The sequence below is a fragment of the Babesia bigemina genome, scaffold Bbigscaff_72647 (genome assembly GCF_000981445.1).
Source record: "Babesia bigemina genome assembly Bbig001, scaffold Bbigscaff_72647".
Classification (NCBI taxonomy): Eukaryota; Apicomplexa; class Aconoidasida; order Piroplasmida; family Babesiidae; genus Babesia; species Babesia bigemina.
Genome location: NW_012237237.1, coordinates 60,593 through 83,417, shown reverse-complemented (window position 1 = coordinate 83,417; position 22,825 = coordinate 60,593). Strand labels below are relative to the sequence as shown.

The following is a 22,825-nucleotide window of genomic DNA, read 5'->3' as shown; positions in this document are numbered from 1 at the left end:
GATGTAGAGTGGATAAAGGGGCGATGTAGAGTGGATAAAGGGGCGATGTGGAGTGGATAAGGAAAGATGTAGAGTGGGTTAAGGGGCGATGTAGACTGGGGAAAGGGGCGATGTGGAGTGGATAAGGGGAGATGTAGAGTGGGTTAAGGAGCGATGTAGAGTGGATTAGGGAGCGATGTAGAGTGGGTTAGGGAGCGATGTGGAGTGGGTTAAGGAGCGATGTAGAGTGGATAAAGGGGCGATGTAGAGTGGATAAGGGGCGATGTAGAGTGGACAAAGGGGCGATGTGGAGTGGATAAAGGGGCGATGTAGAGTGGGTTAGGGAGCGATGTAGAGTGGACAAAGGAGCGATGTAGAGTGGATAAGGAGCGATGTAGAGTGGGTAAAGGGGCGATGTAGAGTGGGTTAGGGAGCGATGTAGTGTGGGTTAAGGAGCGATGTAGAGTGGGTTAGGGAGCGATGTAGAGTGGGTTAGGGAGCGATGTAGAGTGGGTTAGGGAGCGGTGTAGAGTGGGTTAAGAGGCGATGTAGAGTGGATAAAGGGGCGATGTAGAGTGGATAAAGGGGCGATGAAGAGTGCATAAAGGGGCGATGAAGAGTGGATAAAGGGGCGATGTGGAGTGGGTTAGGGAGCGATGAAGGGTAGATAAAGGAGCGATGTAGAGTGGATTAGGGAGCGATGAAGGGTGGATAAAGGAGCGATGTAGAGTGGGTAAGGGGCGATGTAGAGTGGGTTAAGGGGCGATGTAGAGTGGATAATAATCACCACTTAGGTCACCACTGTCATCGCTGCCGAGACCATGTCATCGCTGCCGTGTCCATGTCATCGCTGCCGTGACCATGTCATCGCTGCCGTGACCATGTCATCGCTGCCGTGTCCATGTCATCGCTGCCGTGACCATGTCATCGCTGCCGAGACCATGTCATCGCTGCCGTGTCCATGTCATCGCTGCAGTAACCATGTCATCGCTGCTGTAACCATGTCATCGCTGCAGTAACCATGTCATCGCTGCCGTGTCCATGTCATCGCTGCAGTAACCTCTAACTTAGCCTGGTTGCTAGGTTAGCACTTTGCCTGGTTGCCAGCTTACCACGTTGCCCGGATGCTAGGTCAACACTTTGCCTGTGTGCTAGGTCAACACTTTGCCTTTGTGCTTGCTCAGCACTTTGCCTGGGTGCTAGGTTAACACGTTGCCTGGGTGCTAGGTCAACACGTTGCCTGGTTGCTTGCTTAGCATTTAGCCTGGATGCTAGCTTACCACGTTGCCTGGTTGCCAGCTTAGCACTTTGCATTGTCGTTCAATCATCACTTCATTTCAACGCTATTTAGTTCACAGGTTGGCGCTAGAGTAATTCGAGACATTAGACTACGTTTGTCGGTTAGGTGAGTAGGTGAGCTATGGTAAGTGAGTTGATGTGAATTACAAATGTGAATACAATTACGGTTGCAGGTACGATATCTTGGCAAGCCTTCCGACTTGCGCTGCAGCCAACAATGACTGCGCCGTTATCTTGTGCGACGACGGTATCCTCAGGTGTGACTTGATATGCAGCACATCCAGTCTGCCAACCATCACGCAGATGAGGTAGAAGAGGGACAGCGACCAAAGTGCGAGAACTAGATAGGTGAACGGTTCTCTAATGGTCCAAATGAAGTTGTCACATTCCGTGAATAGCTTTTTGAAATATTCCGATTTCAATACTTTGTCCAGCTGAGAGCAGAAATCAGAACACTTCTTAGCCGATGTCTCACTATTCAATGTCGCCGCGTTACCAAAACAGAAACCGAACTGGTACAGTGTTGCGGACACACCCTTGCACTGAACCATCGATGGACACTTGCAATGCGGGATTTCCGTAGTTTTGTCCACCTTCTCAACGAGGCCATGCTGTCCACGCTTACATTTATCAGCACGCAGACACGTATGACATCCCCAGTCTTGGCAGAAAATGTTCTTGAATGCGTTACACAAGTTGTTCAGTTGAGTCCAGAAATCCCACGGCAGGTAGACAGCCCATGTAAGGTACGTGGCAAAGTTCTTATGAGCAAGATATTGATACGTGTCCGAACACAAAGTGGATAGGTATGGAGCGCAGCGCATATAACTGTCCTCGCAACTTCTAGTCATGCATAGGCTAGATACATCGGCATAGACTTCGAGATGATTCACGCCTTCGTGCTCATGCTGACTGTTGCCATAAGCGTCACGAAGTACATTGGTAAGCTTACCCGTGTCAGTGTAGAGCTTAATGGAGAGTTTCTGAATAGATGCTTCAATCTTACTTTGTGATACTGGTTTTATACCTGCATCAGTAATATAAGATGCAACTTTGACCCACTTATTAACCAAGCTTAACCCGAAACCGAAATGCTCTGGCAGCGTTTTCGGCGGAGTTGGTGACAAGCCGAGCAAGGATGAAATCACGCCACTACCTAAGAATTCGCGAATCATCTCACATAGCTGACGGCCTGTTTTGGTCGACCCAGAAAACGCTCTGAAACCCAGCGGTGTGACGCACGGCATTCCCAGCCTAGAAGTGGAGGGGCAAGTGGAGCATTTAGATTTGCATCCAACAGACTCCAATCTGTGCGGCAGATAACCGAGTAGAGAGTCACTGAGGTAGTTCATCAATGGCGATGTTGGTTGACAATTTGGTTCGCAGTTTGGTTGACAGTTTGGTAGGCACGCTGCTTCGTCCGTTGGCTTGATGTTGCAGTGCGATTTCGTTGTAGGTACGTCCTTACCGTAGTGGCAGTCGGCCCATCCGTAGTTCTTGTCTGCGACGCTGCATCGTTCAAACAAATATCTGAGCGGCTGCAAAATTCTGCGCAGGAAGTCAAGCAACATCTGCAAACAATCTTCGCCGGAGCTCGGGTAGTACAGATTCAGCGTGTTATTCGAATAGTCGCAAGCGTAGAATGTCGCCGCGTCGCCGTGGCCAACAACGGTAGTGAGCAGATCATACGATTTCGAACAAAGGTAGTCCAGTACCTTGCATATGTTCTTATACGTGATCTTCTGCGGGTGCGCCTCTAGGTATGACTTCTCGATGTCAAAGACGGTGATCTCTCCGTCGCCAGCAAGCGGCGTATCCGGATTATCAAGCACGTTGGTGAACCCGTCTGATAGCAGCGCCTGGTACGCGGAAGTGTAAGTGAGACCTGAAAGCCACACCAGCATTTCGAAAACGGTACATGGCGTTCTAGGTTTGGGGAAGAGAGCGATGTGACATATGGCGTTGTACTGATCGACGTGATGCAGGATGCATTTGAGAATATCAAAAAGATTAAAGAAGACGTTCGTCTTGCGTTCATTCGACTCACACTTTTTAAGATGCTCGTTGTCTTTCGCACCTTCGACCCTAAAGCTAAGTCTGTTCGCGACGTATTCACCGTTTATGACGCCCTTGTTTTGCAGCTCCCAGTGCTGTTTGTTTTCTGCGGACACCTTAAAGCCGTGCCGTAGGAACAACCTGCCGAGATCAGAGGACGAGTGAATTTGATGCCCCCTCAGACTATTGCAATTTATTCTCAAGTCGTGCACAGCATCGTGAATTGTGGCAAATGCGGTCAAGAATATTTTGGCGCAGTATGTGGTCTCCGGGTTGTTTGCTTGATCCCAGTTGATGTTGCGGGCGCCGTCGTAGACGGAGATGTAGGCCTTGGACAGCTCCTCAGCAAACGCTCCGTACCCTACCTTCAGCGTGTCAAGCATGGGTTGTGCCTCCTCCTTGTATTTCTTAGGCGACAGCTCACCGAGCCTATCGAGCAGAGCATTGACCCTGGGAGGGACGAGGTGGCCGAAGTGCTTGGAGTCGTGAAGCTGCTGAAGTAACTCGAGGAGCGCAGTGTGGGACGGTTTGACGGTCTCGAACGATTTCTTGAAATCCGCTTGCTGTTGCAGTTGTTCCATGAAAGCGGTGAGCTTGGCCTTGAGGGTAGACGCGGCGTCCTTGAGCGGGGTGTTTGGGGGTATGGTGAGTCCAGGCAGGAGATGCGTTTCCATCTTTTTCACGAAGCCTTTGTAGCCTCTTCTCAGGTCGTCGTCAATCTCTTCAGGCAGTTTGCTCAACTCGCTCTGAACCTTTTGGGCATAATCGGTCAGCAGTTCGCGGATGGTGGAGATGTAGTGTTTGCGGGCATCCGTGTTTAGCGTGGTGATAGCGCATGTTGTTTGCTCAGCTACGTGCTCCTGAATTCGTTTGACATACTTTACACTTAATTCCTGGGCGTAGATGAGAAACTGCTCTGCGAACTTGCGGGCCTCTTTCAGCTGGACTCTTCGCAGGCTATCAAGGTTGTCCTTAATTTTCTGAAGCGTATCGTCAGCTGCGCTTTTATTATGATTCATGCCAATATATGTCTTCAGCTTAGTCAACTGCTGCTTTAGGACCTTGCCAGCCTCAGAGAACTCGGACATTAGAAAGTTCAGATTAGATGTGATTTCGCCCGACCATTTTGAGAGATCTTCTTTGGTAACAGTAACGTTATACCCAGAGGCGTCGTCACGGATTTTCTTGATCGCAGCGGGGAGGGTGCCTGTTAAGGCATTGGGGTCTTTCGCCGCGGCGGCTACACTGTCTTGTGTAACGATCTTAATATATTCCGAGAAATTCTTTTCAGCAAAGTCAGCAACTTTATTGGAGTCGGCTCCACCTGGCAATATCGTTTTACCAATCTCCTCGTCGAGTACACTCTTCTTATTTTCAGTTTTGAAATCACCATCCGTGAAGTTGTCATCGTAAGTTTGTTTGAAATCGTTCATGAGATTCCTGCCAAGCTCGTATTCGTCACCGACACCAGAACTACTAGTCCGCTTAAAAGTTTTCTTATCAAGATCGCTTTGCAAATTTGTAAGCTTCGCGTTTATTTCATTTCCAAAATCACTCACCAATTTTGCTAGGCCTTTGACATTTTCCTTATCAAGTTCTGTGTTAGTGAGTGATACCTTATCACCAGGATGTGTTACAAGACTTCTACAGTCTTTCACATTTTTGTTTATTTCAGCAGCCACGTGCTGTATCTCTTCTCGGATTTTTTTCTTTAATCTTATGCATGACTTCTTCAATAACCCTTTGAGTGTGCGCGGAGACAGTTTTCGCAATATCAGAAAGCACAGTGAGCAGACTAATTGCTTCTGTTTTATCAATTTTGTCAGTCTTGCGTTCGAGTTTTTCAGCCACAGTCTGAATTGTCTGAGCATGAGAGGGTTTCGAGTTTAAGTCAAGGTTTTCAACGTTGAGTTTATCCCCAAGAATAGATGTGAGTTGCATCTTCAGGTCTTTCATCTCCGGAACGGAGCCTTTCACAACATTATGAATACCTTTCAGTTGTTCTTTAATGCCTATAAGTGTAGCATGTAATCCATTGTTGCCTTGGGCTGCAAACCCACGCCCCAAACCATCACATACTCTTGTCATTACAGTTCTTATTGGATCCATAACCTTAGTGTTTAAATTTTCAAAATAGCTAATGAGTGGTTTGAAGGGATTATCTCCAGCAATAGCTTTGAGTAAAGGGGCGTCGAGTGTTTTACTTGAACGGCTTTTAATATCCACAAGTTGTTCTAGGTTAACCAGTTTTCTAATATCTTCCGAAACATTCCGTAAAGCCTTATCGAGCGCATTCTTAACTGCGCCGAAATCGGCAAACATGTCCTTAGAGGTCCTCACTATTGGACTCAATTGCTCACCAATCTGCTCTTTCAACGTCCCCAAATCCTTATTAACATGCTTTACCATACGTTTCCCTAACTGCTTAATCGCCTCTTTAATCCCTTCCTTCACCCTCTTCAAATCCTCTTTCAGCTTGCCGTCCATGTCTTTCACTTGCTGGAGCGCTGCTTTCACATTCTCCGCTATTTGTTTTTTCATCTCCTCAACATAATTCCAGATCACATCGCTCCTCGTTTTTAACTCGCTTGAAATTCTATTGAGTTCATCACGATTTTTGCCTCCAGGCAGTTTTTGTTCGATTCCGTCCGATTTACTTATGGCCTGATTTACATCTTTATCCGCCTTATCAATCCATTTTTGCAGTGCGTCGACATACTCATAGAGCTTCTTATCAATTTCCTCCAGCAATTTCCAAATCGCCGATACCTTATCTTTTAAAAGCTTAACGAGTTCACTGACATCTCTTCTTACTCTCACATTTACACCGTCTTTAAGCGAATTCAGTGTCTCTGTAATCTCACTTTCGACAGCTTTCAAATCACTCTCTTCCTTGGTCGACAAAGCCGCAAGCCTCTCAGTCACATACTTCACCTGTTTTTGCGCCGTTGTTACATTGTTCTTACATTGCGAATTGAGATTGCTGATCTCCTTTTTCGCTTTTTGAAGAGCCCTGTCAAAATCGTTACCATACTGAATATACTTGCTGGACAGCTCCCTGGTAGGAGCCACTGCATTCTCGACAGTATGTGAACTCATTTCTTTGAGTTTTTTGTCATTTGGAATTTTCTTAATTTCCTTTGGGAAATCATTTTTTAAGCGTACCAAAAATGTGTCTGTAGGCTTTTTCACGCTGTCATTGTACTGTTGCACGTCAGCATTATACTTGCCAATCCTGCTAAGTATCTTGGGAAGCGCAATATTAAATCCGCTATTTCCTCGAAGTAATTGTTCACTTATTTCACCAAGAACCTTTTTTAAATACGTTTCTCTACCTACTTGATAAGGCTGTTTCTCGCTGACATCTTTAAGCACCTGATACAAAAATCCCATCACCCCGTCACACAGCCTATCCAAGTCGGAGTACACAATCCCGGAGCCATCGTAGCCTTTGGATTCAGAGTTGAAGCCGAGGAAGGTTTCGAGGCCAGTGCAGAGGTTATTAAGGATGTTAGTAGGGTTATTATTTGAGGTATTTTTGAGGTTCAAAATTTTGTCAAATTTCTTGTCAAGCTCCCTAGGCGGCACATGGTCAGGGCAGTGGCAAGAGGTGGAAGAGGGGAAGTGAAGGGTGACAAGGCACAAGTTATTGCTATGCTTAATGAAGGTCATAGCGGTATTAAGGCGAGGTAATTCAAGGGATGTAGAGTGGATAAAGGAGCGATGTAGAGTGGGTTAGGGAGCGATGTAGAGTGGATAAGGGGCGATGTAGAGTGGATAAGGGAGCGATGTGGAGTGGGTTAGGGAGCGATGTAGAGTGGGTTAAGGGGCGATGTAGAGTGGATTAGGGAGCGATGTAGAGTGGATAAAGGGGCGATGTAGAGTGGATAAAGGAGCGATGTGGAGTGGATAAAGGAGCGATGTAGAGTGGGTTAGGGAGCGATGTAGAGTGGGTTAAGGGGCGATGTAGAGTGGGTTAGGGAGCGATGAAGAGTGGATAAAGGGGCGATGTAGAGTGGGTAAGGGAGCGATGTAGAGTGGGTTATGGAGCGATGTAGAGTGGATTAAGGGGCGATGTAGAGTGGATAAAGGAGCGATGTAGAGTGGGTAAAGGGGCGATGTAGAGTGGGTAAGGGAGCGATGTGGAGTGGATGATAAATACCACTCTGATCACCATGTCATCGCTGCCGTGACCATGTCATCGCTGCCGTGTCCATGTCATCGCTGCCGTGACCATGTCATCGCTGCCGTGTCCATGTCATCGCTGCCGTAACCATGTCATCGCTGCCGTGACCATGTCATCGCTGCTGTGTCCATGTCATCGCTGCCGTGACCATGTCATCGCTGCCGTGACCATCAACTTGGTCAACACGTTGGTCAGCACGTTGGTCAGCACGTTGGTCATGGCATTGGTCAGCACCTTGGTCACCACTTTGGTCACCACTTTGGTCATGGCATTGGTCACCACTCTGGTCATGGCATTGGTCAGCACTTTGGGCAGCATCTTGATCAGCATTTTAGTTTACTGTTACACAATCACATACAACGATTAATGAGTGATACAACAGATTAAAGCACAATTCATAAGTTAGGTGAGTAGGTGATGCTAGGTGAGTGTAGACAGTAAACACGTGAGTACGCTTATGGTTGTAGATAAAACACCCTGCCCAGTTTGTTAACACGTGCCGCGGCGAGTAGTGATTGAGCAGCGATGCGATGACTCGAGGGACTATGCAAATGCGATTTGATGTGGAGCAGGTCTAGGCGGATGACCATGATGTGGAGGAGGTATAGGAGAGAGAGGAGCCAGAGGGCGACGTTGAGCCAGATGAAGGGGGAGCGGATTTTGAATAGGAAGTGGTCGCACGTGTCGAACAGGTTCTTGAAGTACTGCGATTTTAGGACAGCAGTTAATTGATTATAGAAATCATGGCATTGCTTGTTGGCATCGAGCGCATTTGGGTCACCAAATGCAAAGCCATATCTGTAAAATGTTGGTGAAACACCCTTACATTTTACCATGGATGAGCATTTGCAATGCGGTTGGCCTGGTACATTTTCCTTCGGCTCATCACTCTTTCCATGTTCGCCGCGTTTGCACTTGCTGCTGTTAAGGCAACTACGACAGCCCCAGTCTGCGCAGAAGATATTGCAAAAGTCGTCACATAGATTCTTGAGATACTCCCAGAACGTCCATGGAAGGTACACCGCCCAGGACACGTATGTGTCACAGTGTTTCATGGCGAAGTAACAATATGCATCTTCGGCTAAGGGATATATATAGGGAGCGCAGTTAACATTTTTCTTTTTGCCTTTACATGTGTCGGTGGTTGTTAGGGTCGTAAGATGAGGATGTTCGCAGTCGGTGTGAGTTGCAGACTTAGAACCGTAGGCGTCAACCAGTGCTTTAGTAAAGACAGTGCTATCAGTTTGCAGTTGAATGGAGAGGTTGTTAACAGATGCCTCAAATGCGGATCGCATATCACTCAGGTTCATGCGTTTACTTGACCCACAGCTGTTAGCAAGCGACTGGACGAAACTGAAATGCTCCGGTAAGGTGGACGGCGGTTTCGGAATTAGGCACAGCAAACCATTGAGATGGGTATTAGCAAAGAATTTCCTTATGATGTGACATATGTCTCCACCCGTCTTAGTGGAACCGGAGAATCCCCTGAATCCAAGCGGCGTAAGACAGGGCATACCTTTCTTGGATGTTGAAGGGCAATTGAGGCACTCGTACCTGCAACCAATTTTGCTAAGTTGGTGAGGTAGATGCCCCGGTAAGCAATCGTTAAGATAGGACATTAACGGGGAAGTTGGTCGGCAATTTGCTTGGCTGTTTACTTGGCACTTTGGTTGGTCATTTGGTTTGCCGTTTGGTTGGCACGCTGCTTTGTCTTCTGAGTGGTCGATACACTGCGATTTGCCTGAAGCAATATCTTTGCCGTACATACAATCGCGCCAACCAAAGTTGTATGCGGCATAGCTACACTGGCCGAGCAGGAATTTTAGCGGCGGGAACAAGCGGCGTAATATGTCGAGCAACATGTCGAAGCAATCTTCGCCGCTTTGGGGGTAGTGGAATTTCATGGAATTATTCGACAAGTCAGACGCGTAGGTGGTGAACTCGTCTCCTGTTCCGGCTATTGTGGTTAAAACATCGTACGCGTTTGCACATATGTCAGTTACCGCTGTTCGCATATCTTCATATGATACGTTACGTGGGTAAGCTTCCAAGGGTACCGTTTGGTTATTCACCAATGATATCTTAAAATTGTCGCCAACTACTGGTTCTATTTCTAACCCGTCGACCACTTCATCTACATCTTCCTTGCCCCTTTTATACAGCTCTTCCAAAATATGCGTGATAGCTGCGTCTAGCTTAACGTGACGTACAGGGTTGTGCGTAAGTCCAGATAGCCAAACTAACATATCGTAAACGGAACATGGATGCCTCTTTGATGTTAGAGTAGACAGGTGACCTACTTCGTTATATTGGTCCAAGTGATGGTACAGGCAATCAAGAATATTGCTAATATCGAAATGTGTTTTTTCCTTCGGCTTACCTGTCTTAATATCTTGATTCGATTCGCACGCTTTGATGTGATCAAAAACCGTACCGCGTTCTAATTTATTCTCCACGAGCTTTTCAAGAATATTTGCACCGGTGAACTTATACTTGCACTGCAGCTCCCCGTCCTGATGCGACTTCTGACTGGTAGGAACAATGTAACCGCAATGCTTGAGGAACTCACCAAGGGGGTTTTCTTTGTCAATTTCATCCTTTAGATGAATGGCTTTCCCTTGCCAACTATGTTCACACCTCCTCTTCAACTCCCCGAGGTCCTCCACCCACATCGGCAGGCAGCTCATAAACACCTTGGCGCAGCGCGTAGCGTCGACGGTTAATTCGTCGGTAACTTTTTTCTCCTTGATAACTTTCCACTCCATCTTAGGATGCCCATCATACCTACTCACATACGCCTTTTCCATCTCCGCTACCAGCCCTTGCATCCCTGCCTTCAGCGCATCCAGGAGTTGCGGGTGGTGCGGGTTCGCGAAGTCAGCGGGGTCGAACGTGGACAGGGCGGAGGTCAGCTCGTGGAGGTGGGAGCGGAATTCGGCGTCGAAGGTGAAGATTCTTCTTAAATCACGATCTTTGACATCAGGCAAGGCATTTTCATCTGAAATGTATTGTAGCAGCGAACTCAATTTCTGTTGTATCTCGTGAACTTTCTCAGACCTATTATTGTGTACTTTTTCTGGAGTTTTTTCGCCTTTAGGAGTTTTTGCTTGATTTTCAACGTACTTACAAATGACATCAACATGTTCTTTGAAATCTTTGGACAGCTTTCTCAACTTTTTAGCTCTCTCTTCCGGCTTCATCGGCGACGTGACGTCGATTCTAAATTTCTCAAGTTCACTTCCTTTGTGCTTAAAAAGCCACTTCAATAGACCCTTAACGCCGTTACTCTTATCTACTCTTATTAACTCTTCAATCGTCTGATTCTGCTCATTCACCAAGTTACCCAACGCCGTCAGATCTGCTTGGTGGCCGTTTGCGAAGAGTAGTCGTACTTCATTGGTCACGTTTTGGAAGGCTTTGCGAGTTATATCACAAAGCTCATTTTTAAGGTTTTCGACGGCTTGTATCGAGCTGTGATAAGCTGCGGATACGGCACGATTTAGGTCATGGATACACCCATTTAACGCTTTTTCAGCTGATTTGACACTACTCTCAATGGCGTCGATTTCTTTCTGAAGCTGGTCGAGCTGAGCCTTCAACTGCTCTAACAGACTCTTAGTTTCGCTTTGGAGTTTGGTCACTTCGCCAGGCACAGCTTGCAGCATTGTAATCTTCTGGAGGACTTTGTCGATAGCTTTTTTGACTTTCGACGTCTCATCACCGATTTCAGCATCCTTTTCAAACAGATTGATGACATTTGTAAGTTTGCTACTATCTACAGAAAGGTTTTGAAGTGAAGAAATCTCACTATCCGCCTTTATCCCATCGATCTTCTCATATACTGTGCTACCTCTATCATCGCTTTTCTTGATTTCCTGGCTGAATTGCTGGAAAACATTTGCAAATTTGCCACTTCTGTCAGATCTCACCGCTTCTATCGCATCCTTAGCTTTTTTCTGAAGGTCCATCATGAGCGCATCGTAAAATATACCTCCAACATTTTGTGGGTCTTTAAGTTTGGTTAATACTGCTTTGAAATTATTGATATAAGTATCATTCGATCCTAATGCGGCGATAGCATCTTTAAGACTACCACCACTTTTTGCTGCCTCAGACCATTTATGTAAATTTGGATAATCGACCTTATCTTGTATACCCAGATAAAACTCTTGAACGACCTTGTATGCACCCTCTGCCTCAGCAGCATTTGCAATTCCCTCCTTGAGCTTATTGATGACATCCTCAATCGGCTTATCTACCTCACTTTTCAACTTGCCCAGACCACTTTTAACTTTAGTTTCCAACCCGCTAAGCGCCCCTGTTGCATCGTCAACCAATTGGCTAATCTTCTGATACGCCGCTGAAGCCGTCGCTTTAACGGCCGACTCCAAAGCAGTCACCTCCTTCTGTGCCAACACCACCTGTTCCGCAATCTGCTTGGTGATGTCTTCCACGTCATCGTGAAGCTTAGAATTTCCTCCCTTCCCCTTATGTTTAACATTATCGAGTTCTTGCAATTTCCCTCTTATGGTATCGAATTTCGCAAGAATCGGGGTTTTATACATTTTATCAAACCCTTCCTGCCGGTCCTCCACCAATTTATTAATATCCTTTTTGGCTTCTATCACGGCTTGACTTATTTTTTGAAATTCCGATTTCTTCACGCCACCGAAATAGGAGACTTCATCATTGATCTTGCCTAACGTATCTACCACCGTTTTTCGCACGGTTTCATATTGCGTATTAATTGCCCTCCTAAGCTCATCCTCCCGCTCAAGCAACTGCTTATCGACTCTGTCCGCTTGAGCCTTGAAAGCCTCGTTGTCAGCGCTCTCCCTCATCACCTGCACAGATTTTCTAACTACTTTCACCTCATGCAACAACGTATTTTTTAGTTTATCATCTAATACATTAACACCGCTAGTCTCAGCTTCATTTAGGTGAAAGTCGATGTCCTTGAGCACTCCGTTCCAGTGCTTCAGCTGATCTTCCAGATTCTGCGCACTGTTAATACTACTAAGATACTTACCTGATAAATCATCTTGGAGTATAGCTAAAGCATTTTTGACGTTGAAAGTCATATCACGAATTTTATTCCCATACCCCTCCAACCACTCCTTCACCGCGCCGACAGACACCGCAAGCCCATCACGCCCGGAGCCAATTTTTTTATTTACCTCTTCTAGTACTTTTTCAAGTCTATTATCTATAGGCATGTAATTATCGTACGTTTTAACCGCTTCATCATCTTTCACCGCACCAAGCACACCACTCAAAAATCCCATCACTGCATCACACAGCCTATCCAAGTCGGAGTACACAATCCCACTGCCAGTGTAGCCTTTCGAAGATGGATTGAAGCCGAGGAATTTTTCGAGGCCGGAACAAAGATTCTCTAAGAGCTTTTTAGGCTCATTTGACGCATTATTACGATTAGTCAAAAATCCACAAAGCTTCTCCACTTTCCTCAAAGCGTCCAACTTGGACTGCAATTTGGCTGAGTCAGCAGAGGGAGAGGGGGAAGAAGGAGAGTTAATTTTAGGTGATTCAAGCTTCTTAATTGTCTCTTCAGTAAGCTGAATATCTTTCTTAATTTGCTCACTAAGCTCCCTAATTTTCTCGGTGTCAACAGGCTTGCCAGCAGACTTGACAGACTCAGAAAGGTTAGTAACAAGAGAAGAGTAATCATCTTTTAGGTCATTTTTAAGGTCTGGATTAGTGTCGAAACAAGCGATAATAGCATTCTTAACGGCTTTCTTAACACTCTCACTCTCACCAATGAAACTCCCAAGTTGCCCAGCCAGGTGACCAAGGCTAATGAGCTTGGACTCAATGTCATTCAAGGCTCTTCTAGTAGCATCGTCAGTAAGAGAATGGTCGGCATCAACAAGTTATTATATAGGTTTATAGAGGTCATAGCGTTGATAAGACGAAGTAATTCGAGGAATGTAGAGTGGATAAAGGAGCGATGTAGAGTGGATAGAGGAGCGATGTAGAGTGGGTTAAGGGCGATGTAGAGTGGGTTAGGGAGCGATGTAGAGTGGGTAACGGGCGATGTAGAGTGGGTAAAGGGGCGATGAAGAGTGGGTAAAGGAGCGATGTAGAGTGGGTTAAGGGGCGATGTAGAGTGGATAAAGGGGCGATGTAGAGTGGGTAAAGGAGCGATGTAGAGTGGGTTAAGGGGCGATGTGGAGTGGATAAAGGGGCGATGAAGAGTAGATAAGGGGCGATGTGGAGTGGATAAAGGGGCGATGTGGAGTGGGTTAAGGGGCGATGTAGAGTGGATAAGGGGCGATGTAGAGTGGGTTAGGGAGCGATGTAGAGTGGATAAAGGGGCGATGTAGAGTGGATTAAGGGGCGATGAAGAGTGGGTAAAGGAGCGATGTAGAGTGGATTAAGGGGCGATGTAGAGTGGATAAGGGAGCGATGTGGAGTGGATTAGGGAGCGATGTAGAGTGGGTTAGGGGGCGATGTGGAGTGGATAAGGGGCGATGTAGAGTGGATAAAGGGGCGATGTGGAGTGGGTTAGGGGCGATGTGGAGTGGGTTAGGGGCGATGTGGAGTGGATGATAATCACCACTTAGGTCACCACTGTCATCGCTGCCGTAACTATGTCATCGCTGCCGTGACCGTGTCATCGCTGCTGTGGCCATGTCATCGCTGCCGTGACCATGTAATCGCTGCCGTGACCATGACATCGCTGCCGTAACCATGTCATCGCTGCCGTGACCATGCCATCGCTACAGTAACCATGTCATCGCTGCCGTGTTGATGTCATCGCTGCCGTGACCACTAACTTAGTCAGGTGCTTGGTCACCACATTGGTCAACACTTTGGTCAGCACTTTGGTTAGCACATTGGTCACCACTTTGGTCACCACCTTGGTCAGCACTTGGTCACCACCTTGGTCACCACTTTGGTCATGGCATTGGTCATGGCATTGGTCACCACTTTGGTCAGCAACTTGGTCAGCACATTGGTCAGCACGTTGGTCAGCACATTGGTCAGGTCCTTGGTCATCACTTTGGTCAGCACTTTGGTCATGGCATTGGTCATCACATTGGTCAGCACCTTGGTCATGGCATTGGTCAGCACTTTGGTCAGCATCTTGGTCATGGCATTGGTCAGCACATTGGTCACCACTTTGGTCAGCACATTGGTCAGCACATTGGTCAGCACATTGGTCGCCACTTTGGTCAGCACCTTGGTCAGCACGTTGGTCACCACTTTGGTCATTACTTTGGTCAGCACATTGGTCACCACGTTGGTCAGCACATTGGTCATGGCATTGGTCAGCACTTTGGTCACCACGTTGGTCAGCACATTGGTCAGCACATTGGTCACCACTTTGGTCATGACATTGGTCAACACGTTGGTCAACACTTTGGGCAGCACATAGGTCAACACTTTAGTTAACTATTATACAATCACATACAACTATTAATGAGTGATACAAAACATTAGACAGCAATTAGTTGCATAGGTGAGTAGGTGAATTGCTAGGTGAGTGTAGATAGTGAACACGTGAGTACGATTATGGTTGCAGGTAAAACACCCTGTTAAGCTTGTTAACACGTGCGGCTGCAAGTAGTGATTGAGCAGCTATGCGATGTGATGATGGACTATGCAAATGCGATTTGATGTGGAGCAGGTCTAGGCGGATTACCATGATGTGGAGGAGGTAGAGGAAAGAGAGGAGCCAGAGGGCGACGGTGGTCCAGATGAAGGGTTGTCTGATGATCCAAAGGAAGTTGTCACATTCTTCGAACAGCTTCTCGAAATATTTCGATTTCAAAACATTCTTCAACTGACTGCAGAAATCGGAGCAATTCTTCGGCGATGCCTTGTCATTCAACGTCGACGCTTCACCAAAGACGAAACCATACTGGTAGAGCGTTGGTGCGACACCTTTGCAGTCGACGATGGAAGTGCACTGACATTTGTTATTTGGCTTCTCTGTATCAACAACACCATGCCCCCCCTTCTTGCACTTGTCACCGCGGAGACATCCACGGCATCCCCAGTCCTGGCAGTTGATGGAGCAGAAGGCGTTGTAGAGATTGTTGAGCAGATCCCAGAATGTCCACGGGAGGTAGATGGCCCAGGAGAGGTATGTGTTGGATTGCTTCTTTGCAAGGTGATGATATGTATCGATGCATAGGGATGAGAGATAAGGAGCGCAGTTGACATCCTTAACCGTACATGGTTTTGCTACCGCAAGACTTGACAAGTCGGCATATGCAGGTAGATGTTGCTTATTGGGGTAAGGAATATGCGTGCTGCCATATGCATCACGAAGTTTGTCGGTGAGCGTGCTGGGTGGCTCATATAGCTTAATAGACCGGTCGGTGATGGATGCTTCAATGGACTGCTTAATGCTATGATTTCGTGTATCTGTCACATCACTCCACCCTTTTACAAAGGATAATGCAAAACCGAAGTGTTCCGGTAACGTAGACGGCGTCTTAGCTTGCAAGCTGAATAGGACATTGAGTTTGCCGTTGTCAAAGAATTTGCCTAGCACGTCACTTATGTCTCTGCCTGCACGCTTGGTCCCGGAGAAACCTCGGAATCCTAGGGGAGTGAGACAGGGCATTCCAGGCGTCGATCTCGGGCAGGTACTACATTTCGCTTTGCAGCCAATGTCACTCAACACGTGAGGTAAATGGCCAGGTAAGCAGTCATTCAGATAGGACATCAACGGCGATTTTGGTTGGCAATTTGGTTCGCACTTTGGTTGGTCATTTGGTTGGCACGTTGCTTTACTGCTTGAGTGTTCGTTACAGGGCCAGTTGGTTGTCTGTACGTCTTTGCCATAATGGCAACCTGCCCACCCGTACTCTCTCGCGGCGGTGCTGCACTGCGTCTCCAGGTATTTGAGTGGCGGGAACAATCTGCGGAGGATGTCGAGGAACATGTCAAGGCATTCCTCAGCCGACGTCGGATATCGGAATTTGAGCGAGTTGTTGCAGAAGTCTACGCCGTACGTTGTGTATTCGTCGCCGTGACCGATGATTCGAGTCAGCACGTCATGCGATGTTGCGCAAATATGGTTGACCGCTGCACTTATATGATCGTATTTGATGACACCTGGATACGCGTCTAGGTAGTAGGATTTCATATCATCAAATTCGATTTCAAAACCCAAATCTTCACCGGTCTGCACAGTCTTCCTCTCAGGCTTCTGCAGCAGACCAGTAAAACCTTCGCGCAAAAACGTATCATAAATCAAACTGTAATTCAAACCAGCGCACCAAACGAGCATCTCGTACACGGAACATGGATTACGTTTGGCAGTGAAAGTTGCCATGTGACCGACAGTGTAATAGGTCTCGAGGTGATGATGTAGGCAGCCAAGTACATCAAGGACGTGGAACTTATCACTTTTCTTTTTTCTGCCGGTCTTCTCATCCTCGTTTGATTTGCACTTCAAAAGATGTGTTTTGATGTTCTCGACGTTCGTAAGTGCGTGCCTAATTTTTGCATGAATATGTGAACCCATCATCTTGTCACTGCGCTGCAGTTCACCGTCCTGCTTATCCCTATCGGAAACAACGTAGCCGCATTTCGCTAAAAATGAACCAAGAACACTAATACGATCTATTTGTTTAGAATGCCAATCTAATTTGCATTTCTCTCCCAACACATCCAACTCCCCTTTGACCATCTCCACTATCGTCAGGCAGACCTTGGCGCAGTTGCGGCCCTCAGGGGTTAATTCCTCAATAGTTTTGGGGGAGTTAGGAGGTTGTTTGGTGTCGTCAGTAATGGTTTTAGTAACAATTAGACCCCCGTTGAATTGTTTCCCCGAGTACCTGTTCACGTACGCGTGGCCGAGTTGCGCGGCGAAGTTGGAGAGGCCGGACTTGAGGGGGGCGAGGAGGGGGCAGGGGGAGGTGAAGGAGGGAGAGAGGGAGTCAACAAGAGAGTTGAGGGAGGCGAGTAAATCAACGAAATTATGGTCGTAGTTATATAACTTGTCTTTTTCGAGGTGATTAAGAAGTTCGACGAGTTTGTCGAAAATGGCCTTGAGTTGAGAGGGGTAGTCGGTGGAGGGAGAAGGGTGGGAGGCGATAAGTCTTTCGATTTCGTCTTTATTGTAGACGATAATGGGACGGAGATAGGCACGGACGTAGGGAACTAACTCTGCTACCTTTTCCCCGTCTTCCTCCATTTTCTTTCTGAGCTGCATAAGCAAATTATGTTCTTCCGTCACATCACCTTTATGACCAGCAGGAACACCGCTCAAGGTTTTCATAGAGCCTATGACGCCTGTTCTCATGGCATTGGATATGAGTCCATCAATAATAATACTTTGGCTTTCCACTAACATTTCCAAAGCTCTCAAGTCCGCCTGTCGTTCAGTTGCAAAGAGCTGCTGCACGCTAGACGTGACGATTGAGAATGAAGCTTTGATTTGATTAAGCATATTATTCCGAAGATCGTCTACGGCTTGCTTGCACATTTTTTCACATTTGACTAATTCCTCTACAAAGTCATTGATAGTTTTGGTTAGCGTTTGATCGGCTGTAATTATAGCTAGATCAATACCTATCACAATGCTTTCTACATCGATTTTCAATTTTTTCATAAGCTCGTCTGCTTTTCTCCTCTTCTCTCTCACGTCACTCGGCACAGTCTCCAGGTTTTCAACAATCGCAATCACAGTCTTGATGGCACTTTGGATCCTGCCCTGTGTATGCGAAAACTCTTCATTTTTCAGTGCGTATAAATTATAGTGAATTTTGGCAAGTTGGGTATCCAGGAATTCCGTTTTTAAGTCGTACAAATATCGATGCATAAATTCACCAGTTTTCGAGTATTCGGATAAAAGCCTGTGGATGTTAGCTTCAATTCCTTCGGACCATTCTCTGAGCTTTGAGATGGTTAAATCTATATTTATTCCGTCAACCTTGTCGGTAATAGCGTCTATAGCAGCGTCAACATTTTGTGCATACTTCTCCGATCCAGCCGCTTTGTATAGGTTTTTTAGAAGCTTATCAGTCTTCGTCACAGCATCGTCCACGTTGCCCATTTTATACCTATCCAGACAAACCGCAATTTCCTCGGCAACATGTTTCGCTCTGGTAACAAGTTTATTGAGGATTCTTTCAACAGCTCGCTTGAGATCGGTTTTGGAGAATCCAGAGCTACTCACGTTCAATCCATCACTGGATTCTATCGCCGTGACTATAGGATCAACTTTGTCGTCAACCGTACTTTCAAACTGCTTGGCAAACTGCTCGCAAACATTTTTAACACTTTTAAAATTTTCCGCAACCCCATCGTGAACTTTCGCGAAATTCTCTGTAGCCTTTTGTATAACTTGTTGCTGCAGTACTTTCATAACCTGACATATTATTGGCTCATGCAACGTTTTCTTAGTGCCATCGACGAATGCGTTAACTTCGTCTTCACTTATTTTACCGTGAACTACGGTACCACTCAGTTTTCCCGTACCCTTGTTTTCCTTTATCCATTCTCTCAGTCGCTGTTTCACCACTCCATCTGTCTTAAGTATATCCCTAAGCCATCCATCCAAAACCTTGGTATGGAAATTATCCTTGGTAAATTTATCTGCATAAGACATCACATTTTCAGGGATGTCGCGCAGTCCTTCATATCTACGTTTGCCATATATATCCGCCACTTTACCTTGCATTGTTTCGATTATCTCACATAGGCTCTTCTGGGTTGCTGTTCCATCCGCTCTTCCGCTCTCGATAACTTTGTATAACGTGCCAATCTTGCGCTGAACTTCTCTGACCTCAGTTGTGATTACCTCCCTCACATTGGTAATATATTTGTTCAGCACATCTTGCCATTCTTTCATATTCAAAGTCATATTTGTTACATTCACTACATACTTTGCAGCAACATCCTTATTTGTCACTTTGTCAATTTGATGCTTCTTTGCGTGATCAATTAGCTTTGTAACGCTGCCAATCCAGTTCTCCAGCCCCGTAACTTGCTTTTCCATCTCGTCACCAATTTGTAACAAAGCGCCCCTAATTGCATTAACGTCGTTTTTTAGCCTGGAACTTAAATTGCTGCCACCAACCTGATGGCTTTTATTAACGTCATTTAATGACACTTCTATGGCCCTGAATTTTTCATCAATTACATTCATGTAAGTTTTGTCGTAGTTGTCCATGAATTCTCTTGCCTTCTTAATCATCTCATTAATGATATCAAAGCGCTCTTTCTTTTTTTGTCTCAACGTGCCAACGTCATTAAAAACGTTGGTAAACTGATCTCCTAAGGTTTTTTGTGTTCTTTTACTTTGCTCTTCTACTTTCTCTCTCATACGGTTTTCTTCCTCCTCCATCGCCTTGTCCACATACGCCATATGGGTCTGAAACCTCCCGTCCTTAGTCGACTCCGCCATCGTAGTAACTGCCCCTGCTACAAGATTTATCTCACTACGCAGCTTATCGCTAAGATCAGGATCTAAGTTGTTAATTAGGGTCATGATATTATTAATGTCTATTGATAAACCATCCACTGTCGTAGTCCAGTTAGACAACTGGTCGACAAGTGGCTTAGATTTCTTAGAGTCTACAGTGTTTTTATTTGTTTCAATTTTTTTAGTGAGTTCGCTAAGTGAATTATTAATTTTATTAGTTCTTTCATTAAGTTCAATGTGATAATCACTTAACACGCCACGCACGTAATCTACGGCGTTAACAAATTCGCTAGGACCGTTATGCATTTTTTTCTTAATTATATCAAGTACAGTAATCATTTTATCGGTATTATAGTACGTTTTAACCGCTTCATCATCTTTCACCGCACCAAGCACACCATACAAAAATCCCATCACCCCGTCACACAGCCTGTCAAGGTCAGAGTACACTATCCCAGTGCCATCGTAGCCTTTGGAGTCAGAGTTGAAGCCGAGGAAAGTTTCGAGGCCAGTACAGAGGTTAGTAAGGATGTTAGTAGGGTTGTTATTTGAGGTAATTTTAAGGTTCAAAATTTTGTCAAATTTCTTGTCAAGCTCACTAGGCGGCACATGGTCAGGGCAGTGGCAAGAGGTGGAAGGAGGGAGGTGAAGGGGGACAAGTGACAAGTTATTATTGTGGTCTAAAGAGGTCATATCGGTATTATGGCAAGGTAATTCGAGGGATGTAGAGTGGATAAGGGAGCGATTAGAGGAGGTGAAGGAGCGATGTAGAGTGGATAAGGAGCGATGTAGAGTGGATAAAGGGGCGATGTAAGGTGGGTTAGGGAGCGATGTAGAGTGGATAAGGGGCGATGTAGAGTGGGTAAAGGGGCGATGTGGAGTGGACAAAGGGGCGATGAAGGGTGGATAAAGGGGCGATGTAGAGTGGATAAAGGGGCGATGTAGAGTGGGTTAGGGAGCGATGTAGAGTGGGTTAAGGGGCGATGTAGAGTGGGTTATAATCACCACTTTGGTCACCATGTCATCGCTGCCGTGACCATGTCATCGCCGCCGTGACCATGTCATCGCTGCCGTAACCATCAACTGTCATCGCTGCTGTGACCATGTCATCGCTGCCGTAACCATCAACTGTCATCGCTGCCGTGTCCATGTCATCGCTGCCGTGTCCATGTCACCGCTGCCGTGACCGTATCATCGCTGCCTTAACCATGTCATCGCTGCCGTGACCATGTCATCGCTGCCGTAACCATGTCATCGCTGCCGTGACCATGTCATCGCTGCCGTAACCATGTCATCGCTGCTGAGTCCATGTCATCGCTGCCGTGTCCATGTCATCGCTGCTGAGTCCATGTCATCGCTGCCGTGTCCATGTCATCGCTGCCGTGACCATGTCCCGCTGCCGTGACCATGACATCGCTGCCGTGACCATGACATCGCTGCCGTGACCATGTCATCGCTGCCGTAACCATGTCATCGCTGCCGTGACCATGTCATCGCTGCCGTAACCATGTCATCGCTGCTGAGTCCATGTCATCGCTGCCGTGACCATGTCATCGCTGCCGTGACCATGTCATCGCTGCCGTGACCATCAACTTGGTCAGGTGCCAGCTTAGCACTTTGCCTGTGTGCTAGGTTAGCACGTTGCCTGGGTGCTAGGTTAGCACTTTATATCAAGTACAGTAATCATTTTATCGGTATTATAGTACGTTTTAACCGCTTCATCATCTTTCACCGCACCAAGCACACCATACAAAAATCCCATCACCCCGTCACACAGCCTGTCAAGGTCAGAGTACACTATCCCAGTGCCATCGTAGCCTTTGGAGTCAGAGTTGAAGCCGAGGAAAGTTTCGAGGCCAGTACAGAGGTTAGTAAGGATGTTAGTAGGGTTGTTATTTGAGGTAATTTTAAGGTTCAAAATTTTGTCAAATTTCTTGTCAAGCTCACTAGGCGGCACATGGTCAGGGCAGTGGCAAGAGGTGGAAGGAGGGAGGTGAAGGGGGACAAGTGACAAGTTATTATTGTGGTCTAAAGAGGTCATATCGGTATTATGGCAAGGTAATTCGAGGGATGTAGAGTGGATAAGGGAGCGATTAGAGGAGGTGAAGGAGCGATGTAGAGTGGATAAGGAGCGATGTAGAGTGGATAAAGGGGCGATGTAAGGTGGGTTAGGGAGCGATGTAGAGTGGATAAGGGGCGATGTAGAGTGGGTAAAGGGGCGATGTGGAGTGGACAAAGGGGCGATGTGGAGTGGATTAGGGAGCGATGTAGAGTGGGTAAGGGAGCGATGTAGAGTGGGTTAAGGGGCGATGTAGAGTGGATTAAGGGCGATGTAGAGTGGATAAGGGGCGATGTAGAGTGGGTTAAGGGGCGGTGTAGAGTGGGTTAGGGAGCGATGTAGAGTGGATGAAGGAGCGATGTAGAGTGGACAAAGCAGCGATGAAAAGTGGGTAAAGGGGCGATGTAGAGTGGGTTAGGGAGCGATGTAGAGTGGATAAAGGGGCGATGTAGAGTGGGTTAAGGGGCGGTGTAGAGTGGGTTAGGGAGCGATGTAGAGTGGATGAAGGAGCGATGTAGAGTGGACAAAGCAGCGATGAAAAGTGGGTAAAGGGGCGATGTAGAGTGGGTTAGGGAGCGATGTAGAGTGGATAAGGGAGCGATGTAAGGTGGATAAAGGGGCGATGTAGAGTGGGTAAGGGAGCGATGTAGAGTGGATAATAATCACCACTTGTGTCCATGTCATCGCTGCCGTGACCATGTCATCGCTGCCGTGTCTATGTCATCGCTGCCGTGTCTATGTCATCGCTGCCGTGACCATGTCATCGCTACCGTGTCCATGTCATCGCTGCCGTAACCATGTCATCGCTGTTGTGACCATGTCATCGCTGCCGTGACCATTA

General features: G+C 46.7%; 2 protein-coding genes and 1 pseudogene across 3 annotated transcripts; all 3 read right to left on the bottom strand.

Moving 5' to 3' along the window:
* Nucleotides 1-1,439: 1,439 nt before the first annotated feature.
* BBBOND_0003910 lies at nucleotides 1,440-7,005 on the bottom strand (annotated as a pseudogene). Its single transcript is given in 2 exon segments — nucleotides 1,440-5,063; nucleotides 5,074-7,005. Coding segments are annotated over 2 exon segments (5,556 nt in total).
* Nucleotides 7,006-7,974: 969 nt separating this feature from the next.
* BBBOND_0003900 (hypothetical protein, conserved) lies at nucleotides 7,975-12,804 on the bottom strand (the record flags this gene model as incomplete). The annotated part of the gene is made up of 1 exon (XM_012915223.1): nucleotides 7,975-12,804. The coding sequence occupies one exon, from the start codon at nucleotides 12,802-12,804 to the stop codon at nucleotides 7,975-7,977; it is 4,830 nt and encodes a 1,609-aa protein (XP_012770677.1).
* A 2,249-nt stretch (nucleotides 12,805-15,053) lies between these two features.
* On the bottom strand, nucleotides 15,054-20,618 carry BBBOND_0003890 (hypothetical protein, conserved; the record flags this gene model as incomplete). Its single annotated transcript, XM_012915222.1, has 1 exon — nucleotides 15,054-20,618. One exon carries the CDS (start codon nucleotides 20,616-20,618, stop codon nucleotides 15,054-15,056), a length of 5,565 nt encoding a protein of 1,854 aa, XP_012770676.1.
* Between the last annotated feature and the right edge of the window lie 2,207 nt (nucleotides 20,619-22,825).